Raw genomic sequence first — 18,803 nt, forward strand, 5'->3', positions numbered from 1 at the left:
CCCCGGAGTCGGGGTGCAGCAGCCCGGAGCGARACCCGCCCCCTGGCGGCCTCTCAATGCCTTGCGGACCTCTGGCCCAGAGAAGGACTGGACCCTCCACCCCTCTGAGACAGGTCAGGATCCCAAACCCTCGGGACAGGACCCCCCACCCCTCTAGGACAGGGCAGGACCCCGGACCCTGGGGCAGGGGGACACCTTCCCACAGGGGAGGACGAGATCCAAAACCCTTGGATGGGACCACCAGCCCTGGAGCAGGACAGGACCACCCTCCCYACCCCGTCCACCCTTCCCAGCAGCCCCGCGCATCACCTGCGTCCCGCGTGGTGGCCACAGCCGGTGTCCGGCCAGGCTGGTGGCTGCAGGTGACGCCGTCCGGCCACACGTGTCCGGGGCTGACTCACGGCGCGGGACCGCGGGCGCGGGGCTGATGCAGCGGGAGGGACCCGACCCCCACTTGTGCAACACCCCCTTGGGGACAGCGGCTGCATCCTCCGGGATCGGATGTCCCGGCGGGTGACACCGGCACGGCCCGTCCCCAACTAGCTCCGCACCGGGCAGCCAAAAATACCCGCGAGCCTGAAAATAGCCCGAGAGCGTAAACAGCGGGGGGGCCTGGGGGACCCCCGGGCCGGGGCCGGGCAGCCGGGACACTCGCGGGGTAGGGACAGAGTCCAGGGGATGTCACACCCGGGGAACACAGTGGCCCCCGGCAATGGCCCCAGTGACCCTGCCAGGACACACGTGTGTTTCCGCAGCGACACCTGGGTCACCCGGGGACTCCCGCGACTCCGCATGAGGACACGGGACACCTGCCCGTGGGGACACGGCGGGGCGACACCCCCGTGGGGACACGAGCCCCAATGGTGACACATGTCTGCGCCGTAAGAACACGGACGGGGCTCGTCAGTGACCCCCGGGAGTGACCCACGGTCACACGTGAAGGCACGGGCACCCCCACGGCTGCAGGAGACACATCTGCCCCAGTGTCCCCGTGTCCCCCGGTGGGGGTGCCGGGGCAGCGGCCGAGCTGAAGGACCCCGCGAAGGAGCGAGGTGACCCCGCACAGGGGACAGCGGGACTCTGCCACCCCGAGACCTCCTTCGCCGTCCCTGCTCACCTGGCCGCTCGGTGCCGGCTCGGTCCCCGCTGTCCCCGCCGCTGCCGGACGCTCACGGGGCCCCGCGCTCACCCCGAGTCCCGCCGCCGGCCATGGCCACACCGGCAGCGGCCCCCGGCGATCGGCGGGAGTCGAGGGGGGCCGGTGTGCGGTCCGAGCTCCGCTGCAGAGTCCCGGTGCAGGTTCGGAGGGTCCGGAGGCAGCCCGGGGAGGAGCGGGGGTGCCGGGACCAGGGTTTGGAGGGCTCGGGCGCGGAGCCCGGGGAAGGGCCCGAGGTGCGGGAGAGGGACCGGYACGGGTCGGGGCCGGCGCAGGGCCCGAGCGCGGTGTTGGGGCTCCGCCCGCCCGGGACCGCCCCCGGGCCCTCCCCGGGCCCGCCCCTGTGGCCCGGTACCGCCCCCGGTGCCGCCCCGGTTCCGCCCCCGGCCGGTGCCGCCATGCCGCTACCGGTGTTGCTGCTGAGGGCAGCKGGTGCTTGGACCCGGCTCCGACTGCCCTCCGCCCCGGGGCACAGGTACCGGGGCCGTGAGGGGCGTCCCGGGAGGGCCCCGGATCCTCGGGTCCCTTGGAGCGCGGGAACCCCAACTCTTCTGTGGGAGGAGTCCAGACCTGGGGGTCCCGGGGGTGCGAGTCGGGCTGGGGGGGGGTGTCGGGGATCCCGGGGAGTCGGGGGGAGGGGGCCCCCAGACTCCTGGATCCCTTGGGTGGGGGGAATCCCAGCTATTGCTGAGGGGAGCCYAGACTTTGGGGTCCCGAGGGTGCAGGGAGAGCTGCCGGGAGTCCACGGGAAGGCCGGGGCTCCCAGGGGATTTAGGGGTACGTGGGCGTCGCGGAGCAGCGGGCCGGGGACAACTCGTGGACAGGTACTGGGGAGCCCCGGGCAGTCCCGGACTCGTGGGTACCTTCGAGAGGACGATCCCATCTCTCGGTGCGGTGCGGTATGGGGAGCTCGGACTCTGCAGTGTTTGGGGTGTCCCGGGGAGGTTTCCAGACTCACGCGTCCCTTGGCTGGTGGGGGCACCTGCGGAGCCAGGACTCTGGGATTCCAGGCGGTCCTAGGAGAATCCTGGACTCCTGAATCCCTTTGAGGGAGGAACACAACTCTTGGTGGGGAGAGCTGGGACTCTGAGGCCCCTGGGGGAATCCGTRAGGGCTTCCAGGGGGTAGGGGCTCCCGGGGAGCAGCAGGAGCAGTGTGGGGTCTCCCTGCACTGGACAGTGGGGGACCGCTGCCCCTCAWGAGTGCCCAGATTCCCTGGTATTCCCCCGGTTGGGGCACCCTTCACTCACCCCTCTCCCCAGTTTCAGGTATGGGGGGCGCCTGGGGCTGGCCAGGCTCCCCCGGCTGCCCCCCACGCCCCCGGCCCTCCCGGCCCCCCGTCGCCTGCTCCTGGCCGGCTCGGCCACAGGCTGCGTGGTGCTGGGGCTGCTGGGCACGGCTGCGCGCTGCCAGGAGGCCGCTGTCTCCGCGGTTCCCGCTGGTGTCCCTGATGCTCCCGAGCCTGCAGAGTCCCCCACGGAGCCCGTCTTTGACTGGCCGCTGTTCTGGACCTTCCTGCGCCCGCAGCTCCTGGCACTCTCTGCTGCCATCGTGGTGAGCAGGGGCGAGTCAGTGGCTGTGGTCCCCCTCGTCCCCACCGTTCCTGCGTGACACCTGTGCCGTGGGGTGATGCACTCTCCTGGTGCCATAACACGATGGCCACTCTCCCATTGCCATGGTATGACACCTGCCATCCTGGTGCATGTCACTGGCTGTCACCGTCCTGGTGCCACAGCGTGATGGCCACAGATGGGGTGYACTGGTGTCACACCCCCTGTTCCCATGCCGTGGTGTGACAGCCGCTGTCCTGGTGCCATTGCATGATACTTGTCACCTATTCTGGTGCTGTGGTGAGACATCTGCTCTTCCAGTGTCACAGTGTGACAGCCACCATCCCAGTGCTGGCACATGATAGCGACTGTCCTGATGCCATGGCATGACTCCTGCTCTCCCAGTGCTGTGGTGTGACACCCACTGTCCCAGTGCTGTGCCAGGCCACCAGCTGTCCCGGTGCCATGGCGTGACACCCTCCATCCCACCGTCCCAGTGCTGTGACCCAACTGTCRCTGTCTGTGTCCCTGCAGCTGGCTCTGGGCGCGGCCCTGCTCAACGTGCGCATCCCGGTGCTGCTGGGGCAGCTGGTGAATGTGGTGGCCCGGTGTGCCCGCGGCCACATTCCCACGTACCTGCGGGAGGTGCGGCGCCCAGCCCTGCGCCTCCTCACCGTCTACTGCCTGCAGGTGGGTGCCAACCCCCCAAAAGGGTGGGTGGAGGGTCCTGGGTGTGCCCCCTGCCCCTCCTGACTCCCCTGTCTCACAGGGCCTGCTGACCTTCGGGTACATTGCACTGCTGGCCCGCGTTGGCGAGCAGGTGGCTGGCAACATGCGCAAGGCGCTCTTCAGTGCCCTGCTCAGGTAACCCCAGCAGGGATGGGGGAGGGGAGAGATGGGGGTGCAGGAACCCCCACCCGCTGTTTCCCYGACAGGCAGGAGGTGGCTTTCTTTGATGCCACACGTACGGGGCAGCTGGTGACACGGTTGACAGCTGACATTCAGGAGTTCAAGTCTTCCTTCAAGCTGGCCATCTCCCAGGTGAGCCCGGCCATCTCCTGGGTGAGCCTGGCCATCTCCCGGGTGAGCCCAGGCAAACCTGGTGGTCCCCCATGTCCCCCCCCACCCACCACACCCTCCACCGCAGGGCCTGCGCAGCGGCACCCAGACCGCCGGCTGCTTCGTGTCGCTGTACCTGCTCTCGCCCAAGCTCACAGGGCTCCTGCTCGTGGCACTGCCAGCGCTGGTGGGCGCYGGGGCCTTCATTGGCGCTTTCCTCCGCAACCTCTCCCGCCAGGCACAGGARCAGGTAACCCTCACCCGAGACCCGCCCCGTCCTACCACCTCCAAGCCAACAGTGCGGGGTGTCYCCATTGTCCCCCTCTCCCTGCAGGTGGCCAAGGCCACTGTGGTGGCCGACGAGGCGCTGGGCAATGTGCGGACAGTACGCGCCTTCGCCATGGAGGAGCAGCAAGCACGGTAAAGGGAAGGGTTGGGGGCCTCAGGGTGGCAGTGGCAGTGGGGGACAGTGGGGACCCCAGCCCGTCCCTGCCCCAGGCTGTTCTGTGTCGAGGTGGACCGTGCCGGATATCTGARCGAGCGGCTAGGGCTTGGCATCGCCGCCTTCCAGGGGCTCTCCAACTTGGCACTCAATGGTGAGCAGAGGCCACAGAGTGGCATCTGGAGGGCTGTGGGGTGGGGACTCCCTTGGGCAGGATCTCCACCAAATGCCCCTTCTTAATCTCCCCCCTTCAAATGCTGCCTCTGTCTCCACGCCRCAGGCATCGTCCTGGGAACCATCTTCGTCGGTGGCTCCCTGATGGCTGGAGATGAGCTCTCGCCTGGTGACCTCATGTCCTTCCTGGTGGCCTCGCAGACAGTGCAAAGGTCAGGACAGGGCCCAATGGTACCCCCAGTACCCCTGACACACCCTGTACCCTGCAGCCTGCCTGGGCACAGCCCTGAGCTCAACCTCTGTCCTTCTGCATCCCAGGTCCTTGGCCAACATGTCCATCCTTATGGGCCAGGTAGGTGGGGTGGGGGGTCCTGGCACGCCCTGAGGCTGGGGATCCAGGTTTGGGGCCTCGGGGGTGTTTTCGCCATCCTCCCTGTGGGTGCTGTGGGGTCTGAGTACCAGTGAGGTGGGCTATGGGGGTCCATGAGGTGCTCCTGCTGTCCCCCCAAAGGTGGTGCGAGGTCTGAGCGCTGGTGCCCGCGTCTTTGAACTGCTGACACTGGAGCCCTCTGTGCCACTGCACGGGGGAGACTCCATCCCTGCCCACTCCCTCCGCGGACGCATCTGCTTTCACAAAGTCTCCTTCAGGTGAGCCCCACCAGCCCCGTGCCTGGCCCCCTATGGCCCCCTGAGCCACCCCTTTGGCTGGGATGTTGGCACCGTGCCCCCACAGACCCCACAGCCCTGCTCCTCTCCCTGCAGTTATCCCACCCGGCCTGGCTACCCCGTCCTGCAGGACTTCAGCCTCACCCTGCCCCCCTACCAGACTGTGGCCATCGTGGGGCCCTCTGGAGGAGGTACCAGTACCCCCCATAACCAGGGATCTCCATGTCCCAGCCCCTTGCCTCTCCCTGGGTGCATTCTCCTGCGCCCCAGTCCTCTGTCCGGTGTGCCCAGCGGATACCAGGGACTGGGAGCCCCCAGTGCTGCTGAAGCCGGGGGTCCGCAGCGGGAGGGCTCAGGGGTCCCCTCCACAGGGAAGTCGACGGTGGCGGCGCTGCTGGAGCGGTTCTACGAGCCCACGGCAGGGACCATCACCCTGGACGGGCGTGACATCGCCAGCCTGGACCCCTCCTGGTTGCGGGGGCAGGTCATCGGCTTCATCAGCCAGGTGGGGACAGGGGTGGTGCCGGTCAGGCCGCCCTGGCTGTCCCTGGAGGAGGAAGCCCATCCCGGCTGGGCTCAGCGCTGAGGGCYGGGGTTTTGCTGCAGGAGCCAGTGTTGTTTGGCACAACCATCATGGAGAACATCCGCTTTGGGAAGCCAGAAGCCTCTGATGCCGAGGTGTACGAGGTCGCCCGGCTCGCCAACGCTGACGACTTCATCCGCAGCTTCCCTGAGGGCTACGACACCATCGTGGGTATGGCCGGGATGGGAGGGGTTCRGGCAAGTGTGGGACCCCAGCTGAGGTGATCCCAGTCCTGCATGGACACTGGCTGCTGGTCATTGCCAGTATTCAGCTGTGCCGGAGGGAGCTGTGGCCACACCGAGCTCTGGGCAGGAGGGATAGGGTTCGGATGTGGGGGATCCCTGGCTCTGGGTCAGGGCTTCTCCCCAGGCTCATGTGGCTCTCACATTCTGGGGGGGGGGTTCCCTGGCTGTGGATCGGGCGCTCTCCTGGGATGGTGCAGCACCGCTGTGCCCGCGGTGTCTCCGCGGTGTCCCGCAGGTGAGCGTGGCACGGCGCTGTCGGGGGGGCAGAAGCAGCGCATCGCCATCGCCCGCGCGCTGCTCAAGGACCCGACCGTGCTCATCCTGGACGAGGCCACGAGCGCGCTGGATGCGCAGGCGGAGCGGGCAGTGCAGGAGGCTCTGGACCGTGCAGCCAGCGGCCGCACCGTGCTGCTCATCGCCCACCGCCTCAGCACCATCCGCAGCGCGCACCTCATCGCCGTGTTGGCCCACGGCCGTGTGGTCGAGGTGAGACACGGGRCGGGGTGGGGACGGGGTGGCGACTGGGCACCTGGAGGTGATGCCGTCCTGCTGTCCCCGCTGTCTCCACAGGCAGGGACTCACGAGGAGCTGGTGCGACGGGGGGGTCTCTACGCCGAGCTCATCCGACAGCAGACCAAGGAGGGGTCTTGAGGGGGCTCCCCCACTGTTCCCCAATAAAGCGGGGGTGGAAGGCGGACTGGGAGCTTCTTTTTTTGGTGGAACGTTGCGCCGGATCCTCCGAGCCGCTCGAGGGCGCCTTTGGCACCAGGGAGAGGGCGGTGTCCAGGGGGCGGGGCCGAGGGTCAGTGACGTTTGGTTTGTGGGCGTGCCTGTGGTGCTGGCCCCCCGCCCCTTCCCCTCCCCGCGCTGCCCACCGAGCGGGGGGAAGGGGGACTGTCCCTGTGTCACCCCCTGCTTGGTGTGAGCCTCGCCCCCCTCCCGAGACGCGGGACCCCTGTGTGACCCTCTTGGGGTGAGGGTTCTCTGTATGACCCTCGGGCTAGGATGTCCCACGTGTCACCCGTGGAGTGTGGGACCCCTATGACATTCCCGAGCGAGGAAACGATGGAACACCCCCTGGGGAAGGAGGGGTGGAACCCCTGCTTAACCTCGGGATGGGGCACCCCTGCATTCTCCCCCGAGATGGAGGAGCCCCTGCGTGACGTTTGTGATCGGGGACCCGTATATTAACCCCCAGGACGGGGGGTCCATGTATCACCTGGGAATGGAGGAGCTTCTGGATGACCGCTGGGATGGGGAGACCCCCGTGTGACCCCCCCGCTGGAATGAGGGAGGTCACCTGTGTGTCCCTCCAGGGTGGGTGCCCCTGTGTCACCCCGGGAGTGGAGGGACCCGGTGTCATCTTTCTGGGATAAGGGACCCTCCGCATGACTCTGGGATGGGGGACCCCTAGAATGGGGATTACTYCTACATGACCCTACGGGATAGACTGTGCCACCTCTACAGGTAGGCGACCTTTGTGTCACCCCCCCACCCCGCCATGTGCTGTCACCCCTATGTGACCCCGTGGGATAGGATCAGCCCTGCATGACTCCCGGGATGGGCAATCCCCTGGAGGGTCCCCTGGATCAGCCTTAGGATGGGAGACCCCTGTATCACCCCCGGAGTGGGGAGACCCTGTGCGAGCTTTCTGGGGTGAAGGCTCCACTGCATCACACCCCGGGGTGGAGGAACCCCTGTGTGACCCTGGGATGGGGGGACCTCTGTGATTGTCGGGCTGGGGTCCCCTGGGCCGCCCGGTGGAGGGAAGCTGTCTGCTGATAACCCCCCCTTCCCCGGGGGTCTCGGCCCCCCCGTACCCCAACGCTGCGGCCGCCGGCGGGGGCGGCGGGTGGAGTCGAGCGGGAGGGGCGGCGGCGGCGGGGGGCGGCGGGCACCGGCGGCGGCGGCGGCTGCGCCGCGGCGGGAGCGGAGCTGGGAGCCGGAGCGGAGCTGGAACCGGGACCGGGGCTGGGGTTGGAACGGGAGCTGGAACTCGGATGGAGACTGCGCCGCGGCGGCGGCGGCTGGAGCGGAGTCGGGGCTGGGACTAGACCCGGGACCGGGATCAGGACGGGGACCGAGGCTGGAATCGAGACCGGATTCGGGACCAGGGCTGGAACCGGAACCGAGACCGCGTCCGGGGCTGAGGTTGGGGCTGCAAGCGGGACGAGGGCTGCGCTGCGCTGCCGGCGGCTCCGCGGCACCGGTCGGCACCGGCAGCGTAGGGGAGCGAATCGGCCGGTCCTGCCCTGCCTTCTCCTGCCTTCGTCTCTCCTGCCCACCCTCCTCCCCCGCTGCCCACCCTCCTTCCCCCCCCCCCCTCCCCCCTTTCTCCCCGCCAGCTGCGCCCTGAGCCCGGTGCAGCGATGGGCTGAGGGTGCCGGGCACCGCGGGGCCCCGGCGGCAACAGGATGAGGAGGGGCTCGGAGGGCAGCGGGGAGGGCGAGGGGCTCTCGAGCCTGCGGGCCTTCGCCCACAGCTCCTCACTGCACGGCATCAGCCACGTCTTCGCCTACGGGGCTGTGTCCCTGCGCCGCGTGCTCTGGGGCGGCTTTTTCTTGGGCTCGCTGGGGCTGCTGCTGCTCGTGTGCGCCGAGCGCGTCGCCTACTTCCTCACCTACCCTCACGTCACCAAGCTGGACGAGGTGGCTGCCCGCAACCTCACCTTCCCGGCCATCACCATCTGCAACCTCAACGAGTTCCGCTTCTCCAAAATCACCCGCAACGACATGTACCACGTGGGCGAGCTGCTGGCGCTGCTCAACGAGCGCTACGAGATCAGCAACCCGCAGCTGGCTGAGCCCCACGTCCTGGCCGCGCTGCGCGACAAGGCCAACTTCAAGAACTTCAAGGCGAAGCCCTTCAGCATGGCCGAGTTCTACAACCGCACGGGCCACGACCTGGCCGACATGCTGCTGCAGTGCTCATTCCGTGGCACCGGCTGCACTGCCCACAACTTCACCGTGGTGAGTGCCAAGAGGGTATGGAGGGCACCCACCGTACGCGCCGGGGCTGCAGAGGGACAGGGGAGTCCTGCTGGGGCCAGACACCGGCAGGTGAACCCCCTCTCTCATCCCACTGCCCTCAGCACCATTGGTCCCTATCCACATTCCTGAGCACCGCGGAGAGATCCCGGTGTCCTGCCAAGGTTAGGCACCTCTGGGTGAGCCCTTTCACCCATCCACAGCACTGTGAGCCCCTGCCCAGCTCTCTGGGTACAGCAGCTGCCAGCCAGTGGTGCCCCCACCCGGGGTGCTGCAGGGGTGCCAGGCGGCTGGGAATGGTGTCCAGAATGGAGCGGGGCTGTGCTGGGGACTGTGCTGTGCTGCCTAGGGGTCTCTGCTGGCATGCAGGGACTGGGCAGAGGTGGTGGTGGGCACAGCATGCTCATGGGTACAGGATGCTCAGGATTATGGGGTGCTCACAAGTGTGGGATGCTCACCTGTGTGGGGTGTCACTTGTACAGGTTGCTCACAGGTGCAGCTCCCACCACCTGTGCCAGCCTCAGGTGACAGTGGGCACTGCCATTAGCAGCTGCTGGCCTGAGTGTTGGCACAGAGGCTCCCATGGGCAGCTCTTCCATGCCTGGCATGAGTGGGGGTCCCTGTGCCAGCACCCTGTGGGCACGCCCTACTGCTGCCTCCAGCACCCTTCACCACTACCTCCAGCACCCCCATTCCTGACCCACCCCCACTGCAGCCCCCAGAACGGGACACGGACAGTGGTACAGGCAGGGATGATGACACTTGCGTGACAGCAGGGTGGACAGGGGCAGTGGCATGGGCGGGACAGGCACTGATGGTGTCCCTCCTGCCACAGTAGCACCAGGCAGCAGGGTGCTGTGGGTGCTGGGCAGCTCATGTGCACCATGCCAGCTCTGCCCAGTCACATCAYTGTCCCCAGCAATTAATGCTCTTAGAGCACTAATTAATTCTCCATGAAGCTTAGGGATGAGCCGTCTTTCAACAGGTCCGTGCGTCTCTCTGCCTCCCATGCTCCCTGTGCCCCACCATGCTCCCTCCATTCCCCCCATGCCCCGATGCCCTCGGCCAGAGCTGCTCTGCCAGTGTTCCTGCAGCAGGGCCAGGTGATGGCCACTGGATTCAATGGATTCTGGATTCCAGAACATGTGGCGGGAGGGCTGAGGGTCCCCAGGCCAGGACTTGGGGTGGGTGACACGTGCCTGGTTGAGCAGCAGCATCCTGGCTCTGCCCCCCAAAATCCCCAGCCTCAGCCAGCCTTAGTYCTGGATTGGGATCCTGTGCACTGGGCCATGGTGCTGAACTCTGGCACTGTGTTCCTGCACCTTGTCCCAACCTTGGCCGCAGTGTCCCTGAGGTTCCTGGACATGTGGTGAGGGCCCGAGGGCCATCGGGGGGAGCTGTGTCCTGTCCTGCTTCCCCCAGGGCCAGTGGGATGGGGCAGGATGGGGGTGTGGGAACAGGGGATCAGSAGAGAGCAGGGCTGTGGGTCCCTGCGTGACCTCGAGTGTGGAGYGCAGGAGGAGGAGTGGCAGTGCTGGGGCCATGTCCCCATCCCTGTCCCCACCCATGGCCCCCCCCAGCATCCCCATGCCGGGCAGCCGTTGCCATGACACCCGCCCCCCCCTTTCCTCCTTGGGCACCACATTACCATGGCAACGGGTCCCCACTTTGGGAGCAGCTGGTTGCCACAGCAACGCCCCCTCCGCTCCCCCCGTGGGACAAAACCCCCGGGGCGGGGGGGCACCTATAGCAGGGGGGGCCATGACGCCATGGGACCAGTCTGGGGGCTCAGGGTCATCCCAGGGTCCCTGGCTGTGGGTACTGCTCCCTGGGAACTCAAGGTCACCCTGAAGTTCCTGGCTGGGGGTGCAGGTCCCTGGGGTGGCTGGTCCAAGACAGGCTCTCAGGTTCTGGAGGGGACACGGTGGCCTCTGCTCCTGTGACAAAGGAGTCCCGGTCCCCATCACCGTCCTGGCTTGTGCCCTCCCATCTCGAGTGTCCCCACGTGTTCCCTGGAGCCGTCACGAAACCCAATATCCCTGCAGAGCCGCGGCAGCGCAGGTGCAGGCACCATCACCGTCCTCGCCTTGTCCTGGGGCCACTGGCGTTCTGTGCCAGGGTACTGGGATCTGTCCGGGGTCCTGTAGACCATTGGGATCCCGTCCTGGGGCACTGGGATTCTGCTCTGGGGATACTCGGATCCTGCCCTGGCTCATGTGGGGCACTGGAATCCCATTGCCACATCCCCAAGTATGCCCCTGTGTCCCCACGGGGTCCCCACAGTGGCAGTGAATGCCCCGTCCCTATGTCCCTGTGGGGTCCCTGCAGTGGCAGTGAGAGCCCTGTCCCGTGTGTGCCCCGTGTCCCTGCAGATCTTCACGCGCCTGGGGAAATGCTACACGTTCAACCCGGGGGGGCCGGGGCGCGAGGTGCTGACCACGCTGCAGGGTGGCTCCGGCAACGGCCTCGAGCTCATGCTCAATGTGCAGCAGGAGGAGTATCTGCCCGTCTGGGGGGACACAGGTGAGACCCTGCCCATCTGGGGGGACATGGGGGAGAGCACTTGGCTGTCTGGGGGGTCCCAGGTGCATACTTATCCTTTTAGGGGGAYACAGGTGAGCATTTGGGGGGACCTGGGTGAGACCCCTGGGCCTGCATCTGACCCCTCTCCCCCTGCTCTGCAGATGAGACCTCGTTTGAGGCGGGGGTGAAGGTGCAGATCCACAGCCAGGACGAGCCACCCTTCATTGACCAGCTGGGCTTCGGCGTTGCCCCCGGCTTCCAGACCTTCGTCTCCTGCCAGCAGCAGCGGGTATCCGGGCACGGCGTCCAGGGCTGGTCACAGACCCCTGAGGGATCGGGATGGGCCCCCAGAGGGATTGGGATGGATCCCCAAAGGGATGGCCTGTGGTTGCCACAGACATCCCCGTGGAGTCGTGGGACATCCTGAACTCTGCCACGGGTACTACAGACATCTGCACGGGGACACCCCGTGCCCAGCCATGCCGTGGGTATCGTGCCACTGCACTGACCAGGAGCAGCACACGGTGTGGGGCAGCCCCATGCCAAGAGCAGGCAGCCCTTCCGCAGGCACCGTCTTCAGCAGCGACCCCCCGGCTCCTGCAGAACAGCCGCCGGGGGGGCGGCAGCACCCGGCCCCCGCAGCCAGACACCTAAATTTAGGTGCCTCGAGTGGGTGTCACCACGTGTGCCGGCGCATGGGTGGCAGGAGCACGGCGACAGCAGGAACGTGGCCCTGGCACCCACGGGTGGGGGGTGCTGGATCCTAACCAGGCATGATCCCTGCACCGGGCACCAAGGAGAGTGTGAGGGTCCCTGCTGAGCCCCCCACCTGCATGTCCTGTTCCTRCATGCTCCCAGATGATTCCACCCGCCAGACTTTGCTGTGGCACCCAGTACAGGTGACAATTGCTGCAACACCCATCCCCATGGCCAGAAAGGAGGGGACGGGGTGGGACAGGGACTTTAGGGTCGTGGACCCCCAGCACTGGCCGTGCGGGGTGAGCTCTGCCCGAGGGACAGCACTGTGGTGGGCTGGGATGTTGGCTGTGTGGCTGGGTATGACACTGGAGCTGACAYAGGGGGCCCCAGGACACCGTGTTTTCCTTAGCGGGTGCCCGGCAGCTGGTGTACCTGCCCCCGCCGTGGGGGGACTGCAAGGCCACCCCCATCGAGTCCGACTTCTTCACCAACTACAGCCTGACTGCGTGCCGCCTGGACTGCGAGACGCGCTACCTGGCCGAGAACTGCAAYTGCCGCATGGTGCACATGCCGGGTGAGCGGGGGGGGGCGGCCGGGGGGCTGCGGGGCTGCCGGGACCACCCCCCGTCCCTGCGACCACCGCCTCCCCCGCAGGCAACGCCAACGTCTGCACCCCGGAGCAGTACAAGGAGTGTGCTGACCCCGCGCTGGGTACGTACCCCGTGTCCCCCAATGGCCCCGGGCACCCCTGGCCTCTCCTTGGGACCCCTCAACCCCCCCCGTGCCCCCATTTCTGTGAGCGTGGCTCCGGTATCCCTGTGCCCTCACTGGGGTGGGGGTCACTGCTGTCTTCAGACGTGCAGGGCCGGGCCCCCTCCCTGTGCCACCAGAAGTACTCGTGGCACRCTTACCCTGGGTGGCACCTGCCACCGCCCAGCTCTGTCCCCGGAGCATCCTGCCCTGCCCCATGGGCAAGGATCCCGGGGGTCTCCGTCCCACCCACGCCCCCCCAGACTTCCTGGTGACGAAGGACAGCGAGTACTGCGCGTGCCGCACGCCCTGCGCCATGGTGCGCTACGGCAAAGAGCTCTCCATGGTGAAGATCCCCAGCAAGGCCTCGGCCAAGTACCTCGCCAAGAAGTTCAACAAGACGGAGCAGTACATCGCGTGAGTGACACTGCCACCACTGCTGTCACTGCTGCTGCTACTGTGGTGTCACCCACCACCCCACCAGCGCACAGCGTGGCAGCACAGCACAGCCACAGCGCCCCAGCATGATGACTGGCATCTTATGGCACAGCGTGACAGGGCACAGCACAGCCCCAYGACATGAACCAGCACGGTGTGACACAATGTCCCCAGCAGCTATGAACTGGCACAGCCCAGGGTGACAGTGTGACATGGCATGGCCACATGGATCTCCCCAGCAGACATGAACTGGCACAGCATGATTGTATGATGGGGCATGTCACRGCACAGTGACACGGCATCCCCAGCACACGTGAACTGACACATTCCACAATGATGGTGTGACATGGCATGGCACGGTGTGACGGCATGACACGGCACAGCATGGCATGGCATGGCCTCCCCTGTGCAAATCTGCCCCAGAAAAGGGAAACCCACAGCATRGCACAGCACCGCATGGCACCAAACAGCCCAGTATGGCACAGCATGGCTTGGTGCACCCTTGTGTCCCCAGCGGCACTGGGCACCGCTCTGCCCTGTCCCACGGTACCCCATGGCACGGTCCAGCCCTCTGACCGGACACGGCACAGCCCAGCACGGCCCCCCTGCACCTGACACTCCCCCCTYGTGTGTCCCATGTCCCCCCAGGGAAAACGTGCTGGTCCTGGACATCTTCTTYGAGGCACTCAACTATGAGATGATCGAGCAGAAGAAGGCGTATGAGGTGGCAGGGCTGCTGGGTGAGAGACGGGGGGACTGGCGGTGCCAGTGGGACCAGGGCTCTGCCCTCACTGATGTCAGCCCCCACGCAGGTGACATCGGGGGGCAGATGGGGCTCTTCATCGGCGCCAGCCTCCTCACCATCCTGGAGATCTTTGACTATCTGTATGAGGTGAGCCCACCCTGGCCTCCCCCTGCCCACGGGTCTCAGGGCTGGGGATTCTGACCTGTGCCCCCCACCAGGTGTTCCGGGACAAACTCCTCAGCCTGTACAAGGAGAAGAAGCGGAGCCCCCGGAGCGACGGCAGCACGCTGGTAACCCCCCCCGCATCTCCTGCTCCCCACCCCCCGACCCAGGGGTCGCACCTCATCCCCCCACCGCTCACCGCTCTCTCGTCCTTCCATGCACCCGTCCAGGAGCACCCGGCGGTCCCGGGCAGCCCCACGGCCCCACGSCCACCCAGGTACACGTGGAGGGGGCAAACAGAGCCCCCTGGGGCTGGCACAGAAGGGTGCGGGGCTGTCACTCCCCGGGGGCACATGGAGGTTTCTAGGGGGCCGCCCAGGGCCAGCACGGGTGTGCGGGGCCATTCTCTGCAGATATCCCCCATTCCCTGCAAACCCACCCGCATTCTCTGCAGACCTCTCATTTCCTATAGACCCATTCCCTGCAGACTTCCCCCATCCTCATCATCCCCCACAGCATCCTGTTCTGGGGTCCCCCCTGCCCTGACACCCCCCAGCCAGGCTGGGATCCCCCAACCTCCCGTCCAGGAAACAGTGGGTCAGGAGAGCAGGGACCGGGTGGGGGACATGGGAGGGGCCAGCCTGGCTTCAGACTGGCTGCGTGGTGGCCCCTCTCAAAGTGGAGGGCTCCTGGGTTACCYCGGGAGGCACATGGGGAGGGGGCAAAGGGCAGAACCCCCCAGCGGGCGGGGGACAGGGGGCTGGGGACGGCGGTGGGAGCTGACCCTTCCGACCTCCCTGACCCCCCAAATTCCCGCAGAGCACCCGGCCCCCCCTGCCCAGCCCCACGCCCCGTCTCGGCGTCACCCCGAACCTGCTACCTCGTCACCCGGCTCTAGGGTCCTCCCTGGGCCCCCCCGCGGAGCCCAGCCCACCCCCCCGCCGGCCGGGGGRCTGGGGGGACACCCCCGGGCCGCGGGGCGGCCTCCAGGCCCCCCCTGCCCCCTGAGGGGGTGTTGGGGGGCTGGGGGTGAGGGCCCCCCCCTGGCCCTGCTCCCACGTCCCTGCATGCGCTGCCTGTGCCCCCTCGCGCTGGACATGCAACCCCACCCTAAAGACCCCCCAAATAAAGAGGTGCCCCAGGCCCTGACTCTGGGCTGCTGGGGGCGGGAAACAGGGGGCTGAGGACGCTGAGGGGTCCTGGGTGCTCCAGGAAGGAGAAGGCAGCACTGAGGGGGRTCACAGGGCTGGGCTAGGGTTGGGGCTGGTTGGGTGGGTCTGTCACATGGCAGTGGGGAGGTCCCCGACACCCCAGGAAGGAGCAGGCGGCGCTGGGGGGGAAGCTCTTTATGGGATACCAAACGCACATCACCCACGTACAGCATGACCCTACAAAAGGGCACACCTGGGACCCCTCCAGCAGAGAAGGGGCTGGGGAAAAGTAGGAAGAGGAGGGTGGGGGATGTATTTCCCCCTGGGGTCCCTGTGCCTGGTCCCAGAGGGTCCTGCCCCTCTACCAGCACTATGGCCCCATGTCCTGGGGGTTCCCGTGCCCTTGGGAAGTCCCCTGCCCCCAGGTGAGTCCTGTGTCCCCGAGGAGAGTCCAAGCCCTCTCATCCACCCCCCAGGCTGGGGGGTCAGGAGGCCAGCCCCTCTGCAGCCAGGGCAGAACCTAATAAATACTGGGGAGGGGGGGCTGCAGTTCAGGGGGGCTGGCATGGGCTGGTACTCAGCTGTGGGGGGCTGGGGGCTGCCCCTCCTCAGGGGGGGTCTAGGGCGTCARGGGGCCCTAGGGGGGGCAGAAGTCGGTGAAGTAGGGGTGCTGCAGGGCCTCCTCCGCTGAGATCCTCTGCACCGGATTGCACTTGAGCAGGTTCTAAGGGGTACAGGAGGGGCTGAGGGGGAAAGCATGGATCCCCCCCCATCCCACAACCCCACTGAAGGCAGGCGGGGGGCTGCGAGGTGGGAGGGCACCCACTCCCAGGGGCACAGGTATGGGGGACACAGTGATGGGACAAGAGCAGGGGAGATGCAGATGGGAGGGGATGCAGGAGATGGGGGACACATGGGCCAGGGGAGCACAGGGGTGGGGTGGGGTGGGGGGCACAGGCAGAGTCTCACCTGCAGCAGGTCCCGGCCAGTTGCGTTCAGCTTGGGCACCACATTGACCAGGGAGGTGGTAGCTGGGTACATGGGGTAGGGCTGGGGACACACAGGTGACCCCCAGCTCTCCGAGATCTCTTATTCCCTTTGACACCCCCCATCCCCTGCCCTCACCTTGTAGTCCGGCAGCTTGGCCATGGCCGGCCACTGCTCCTCCGTTGGGGTCCCCAGCAGCGTGGGGACAGTCAAGGGCCACCACGGGGGCACCTGGCACCTGCCCCTCTGCCCAGCCAAGGGGAGTTTCCCATTCCCAGGGATCTCCATTCTGAAAACTCCCCATTCCCCACAGGGTACCCATTCTGCAGGGCTCCCCATTCCCAAGGGTTTTTTCAGAATAGGTCCTCATTCCCAGGCACTCTCCATTCTCAGGTTTCCCCCATCCCCCATTCTGGGGGTCCCTGTTCCCAGGGGATCACCATTCCCACAGGGCTCTCCATTTCCAGGGGTTTCACCATTCCCAGGGGAGGTCCCCACTCCTGGAGACTCTCCATTCCTGGATTTCCCCATTCCCAGCAGTCCCCATTCCTTTGGCTTCCCATTTCCCTGAGTTCCCCATTCCCAGGCTGGAAACCCATGCTGGGCTGCCCCATTCCCAAGGATATCGAAAGATCCTCTTCAGCTGGTCGTCCACGTCGTTGCCCGGGAAGAGGGGTCGCCCTGCATTGGCCAGTTCTGGGGGAACAGGGGGTGTTTCCCACAGGCCCCCAGCCCACATGGCCCCCCAGGCTCTCTCCCCGGCTCCCTTGGCCCCTCAGTGTACCTGCAAAGATGCACCCTGCCGACCACATGTCAATGGAGGTGGAGTAGAGCTTGGCACCGAAGAGAACATCAGGAGGCCGGTACCACAGAGTGACCACCTGGGGAAGGACAGGGACACTCGGACAGGGACAGGGGGACCCCCAGCCGGCTGAGTAGGACCAGGATCCCAAGCCCCCCAAGCCCCCACTCACCTCAGCTGAGTAGCAGCGCACAGGGATGCCGAAGGCCCGAGCCAGCCCGAAATCTGCCAGCTTAAGCTCCCCATTCTGGAGAGACAGATGGGTCAGCGCGGGGGACCCCACCTGTGTCCCCCGCACCCCAGGGACAGCGGCCCTGTTGCCTTTCCCATCACTGGGAACATGGGAGAGATGGAGCTGCAACTGTGGCTGGACACACACCAGGTGTGCCCCTCAAGACAGTCCCCCACTTCCAAGTGTGACCCCACCAGCACAGGCCCCCGCTCCCAGGTGTGACTGCCCAGACAGATGGACAGCCCCCTGCTCCATCACCCATCGTCCCAATCCCCTCCCTTTGTGACCCCTCCACGACCCCCCATGCCCCACCCTGTTGATSAGCAGGTTCTGGGGTTTCAGGTCCCGGTGCAGGACATTGCGGCTGTGGCAGAACGAGAGGCCCTTCAGCAGCTGGTACATGAATGACTGCAGGAGAGCAAAGAYGGGGTCCATCAGCCTCCCAACACTGCAGCCCCCTCGCAGGGCCGAGCTGGGACCACTGGGCGCTCCCCAGACCCACCTTGACAATCTCGGGGTCCAGATCCCCATTGCAGCTATCAAAGTATTTCTTCAGGTCCTGGGCAAAAATGAGGGGGGGTCGCGTAGAGGGGGCCGGGAGCAGTGAGCCTCGGAGACCCGCTAGGGGCTCCCTGCCCACCCAGTCCAAGGACCCCCGTGCCCCCTATGCTCACCTGGTCGCAAAACTCAAAGACCAAGGTCAGCTTCTTGTCGCTGTGCAGAACGTCGTGGAGCCTGCAGGGGAGGGGTCCCTGAGCTCCCCAGCGCCGGTGGGGCCCGGGGCACCAGTGGGGAACAGTCGCCGTGCCACGACCCCCAGTCCCCGTTACCTCCYGGAGCCCCGCCGTACCTGACGATGTTCTTGTGCTTGAGCTCCTTGAGAAGGCAGATCTCCCGCAGCGCCGAGCTGGGCACCCCCTGCGGGACACGCCGGGTTGGGGGAGCCGGGGGTGCCCCGGGGTCGCGGGGAGGTCCCGGGGAGGCCCCGGGAGGGTCCCAGCCCCTGCAACTCCCTCACCTCATCATCGTCGTCCAGCCGCACCCGCTTCAGCGCCACGATCTCGTGCGTCTCCCGGTTCTTGGCCTTGAACACGGTCCCGTAGGTGCCTGCGGGGGGCGGAGGGGCGTCACGGCCGAGCCCCCGGTACCTTTATACCGACACCGCCGCCGGGCCCCACAGCACCCGGGTCCCCCCGCACGGCTCCGGCCCTGCCGCACCTTCCCCGATCTTCTCCAGCTTCTCGTATTTCTGCATGGCGCCGCGATCGATGCCGGCCCGGTCCGGCCCCGGTACCGGCCCCCGCCCGCCCCGCCACACCTCCCAGGGGCCCCCGCGCGGCCCCGCCACACCTCCCGGCAGCCCCCGCGCGGCCCTGCCCCGACACACCTCCCGGCAGCCCCCGCGCGGCCCCGCCCCGCCACACCTCCCCTGATGGCACCGCCTACCGCGTT

The 18,803-nt window shown here is 67.0% G+C and overlaps 4 protein-coding genes across 5 annotated transcripts in view; 2 read left to right on the forward strand and 2 right to left on the reverse strand.

Annotated features, from left to right (window-relative positions):
* ATG9B (autophagy related 9B) overlaps positions 1-1,177 on the reverse strand; it is a 7,475-nt gene extending 6,298 nt beyond the window's left edge. The window contains exons 1-2 of the mRNA XM_057367902.1: positions 1,118-1,177; positions 310-576 (exon numbers count right to left, since the gene is read on the reverse strand). The gene's annotated coding sequence lies outside the window, so the exon portion shown is untranslated. The remainder of the gene's footprint in view (positions 1-309; positions 577-1,117) is intronic.
* Positions 1,178-1,209: 32 nt separating this feature from the next.
* Positions 1,210-6,591, forward strand: ABCB8 (ATP binding cassette subfamily B member 8). Its single transcript, XM_057367897.1, has 16 exons — positions 1,210-1,631; positions 2,419-2,710; positions 3,241-3,396; positions 3,476-3,570; positions 3,642-3,747; positions 3,854-4,015; positions 4,100-4,185; positions 4,264-4,361; positions 4,488-4,593; positions 4,700-4,733; positions 4,893-5,029; positions 5,144-5,238; positions 5,419-5,552; positions 5,654-5,801; positions 6,111-6,361; positions 6,446-6,591. Exons 1-16 carry the CDS (start codon positions 1,210-1,212, stop codon positions 6,524-6,526), a joined length of 2,403 nt encoding a protein of 800 aa, XP_057223880.1. The 3' UTR covers positions 6,527-6,591.
* A 1,603-nt stretch (positions 6,592-8,194) lies between these two features.
* ASIC3 (acid sensing ion channel subunit 3) lies at positions 8,195-15,337 on the forward strand. The gene is made up of 11 exons (XM_057367903.1): positions 8,195-8,844; positions 11,235-11,385; positions 11,547-11,674; positions 12,508-12,658; positions 12,739-12,795; positions 13,098-13,251; positions 13,921-14,012; positions 14,085-14,164; positions 14,236-14,307; positions 14,410-14,456; positions 14,999-15,337. The coding sequence occupies exons 1-11, from the start codon at positions 8,290-8,292 to the stop codon at positions 15,075-15,077; spliced, it is 1,566 nt and encodes a 521-aa protein (XP_057223886.1). The 5' UTR covers positions 8,195-8,289; the 3' UTR covers positions 15,078-15,337.
* Positions 15,338-15,491: 154 nt separating this feature from the next.
* CDK5 (cyclin dependent kinase 5) lies at positions 15,492-18,681 on the reverse strand. 2 transcript variants are annotated; one of them, XM_057367898.1, is made up of 12 exons: positions 18,570-18,681; positions 18,370-18,458; positions 18,202-18,269; positions 18,026-18,086; positions 17,854-17,910; positions 17,664-17,759; positions 17,292-17,366; positions 17,102-17,198; positions 16,944-17,013; positions 16,456-16,516; positions 16,300-16,380; positions 15,492-16,054 (listed from the first exon to the last, which is right to left on the reverse strand). In XM_057367898.1, exons 1-12 carry the CDS (start codon positions 18,604-18,606, stop codon positions 15,968-15,970), a joined length of 879 nt encoding a protein of 292 aa, XP_057223881.1. In that variant the 5' UTR covers positions 18,607-18,681; the 3' UTR covers positions 15,492-15,967. The 2 variants fall into 2 exon arrangements, with proteins under 2 accessions (XP_057223881.1, XP_057223882.1); XM_057367899.1 differs by lacking the exons at positions 16,456-16,516; positions 16,944-17,013 and having other exon boundaries at positions 16,300-16,361.
* Positions 18,682-18,803: the final 122 nt, after the last annotated feature.

Source organism: Malurus melanocephalus, unplaced genomic scaffold (assembly GCF_030028575.1).
Source record: "Malurus melanocephalus ecotype Western Australia unplaced genomic scaffold, MMel_1.1 scaffold_86, whole genome shotgun sequence".
Lineage (NCBI taxonomy): Eukaryota > Metazoa > Chordata > Aves > Passeriformes > Maluridae > Malurus > Malurus melanocephalus.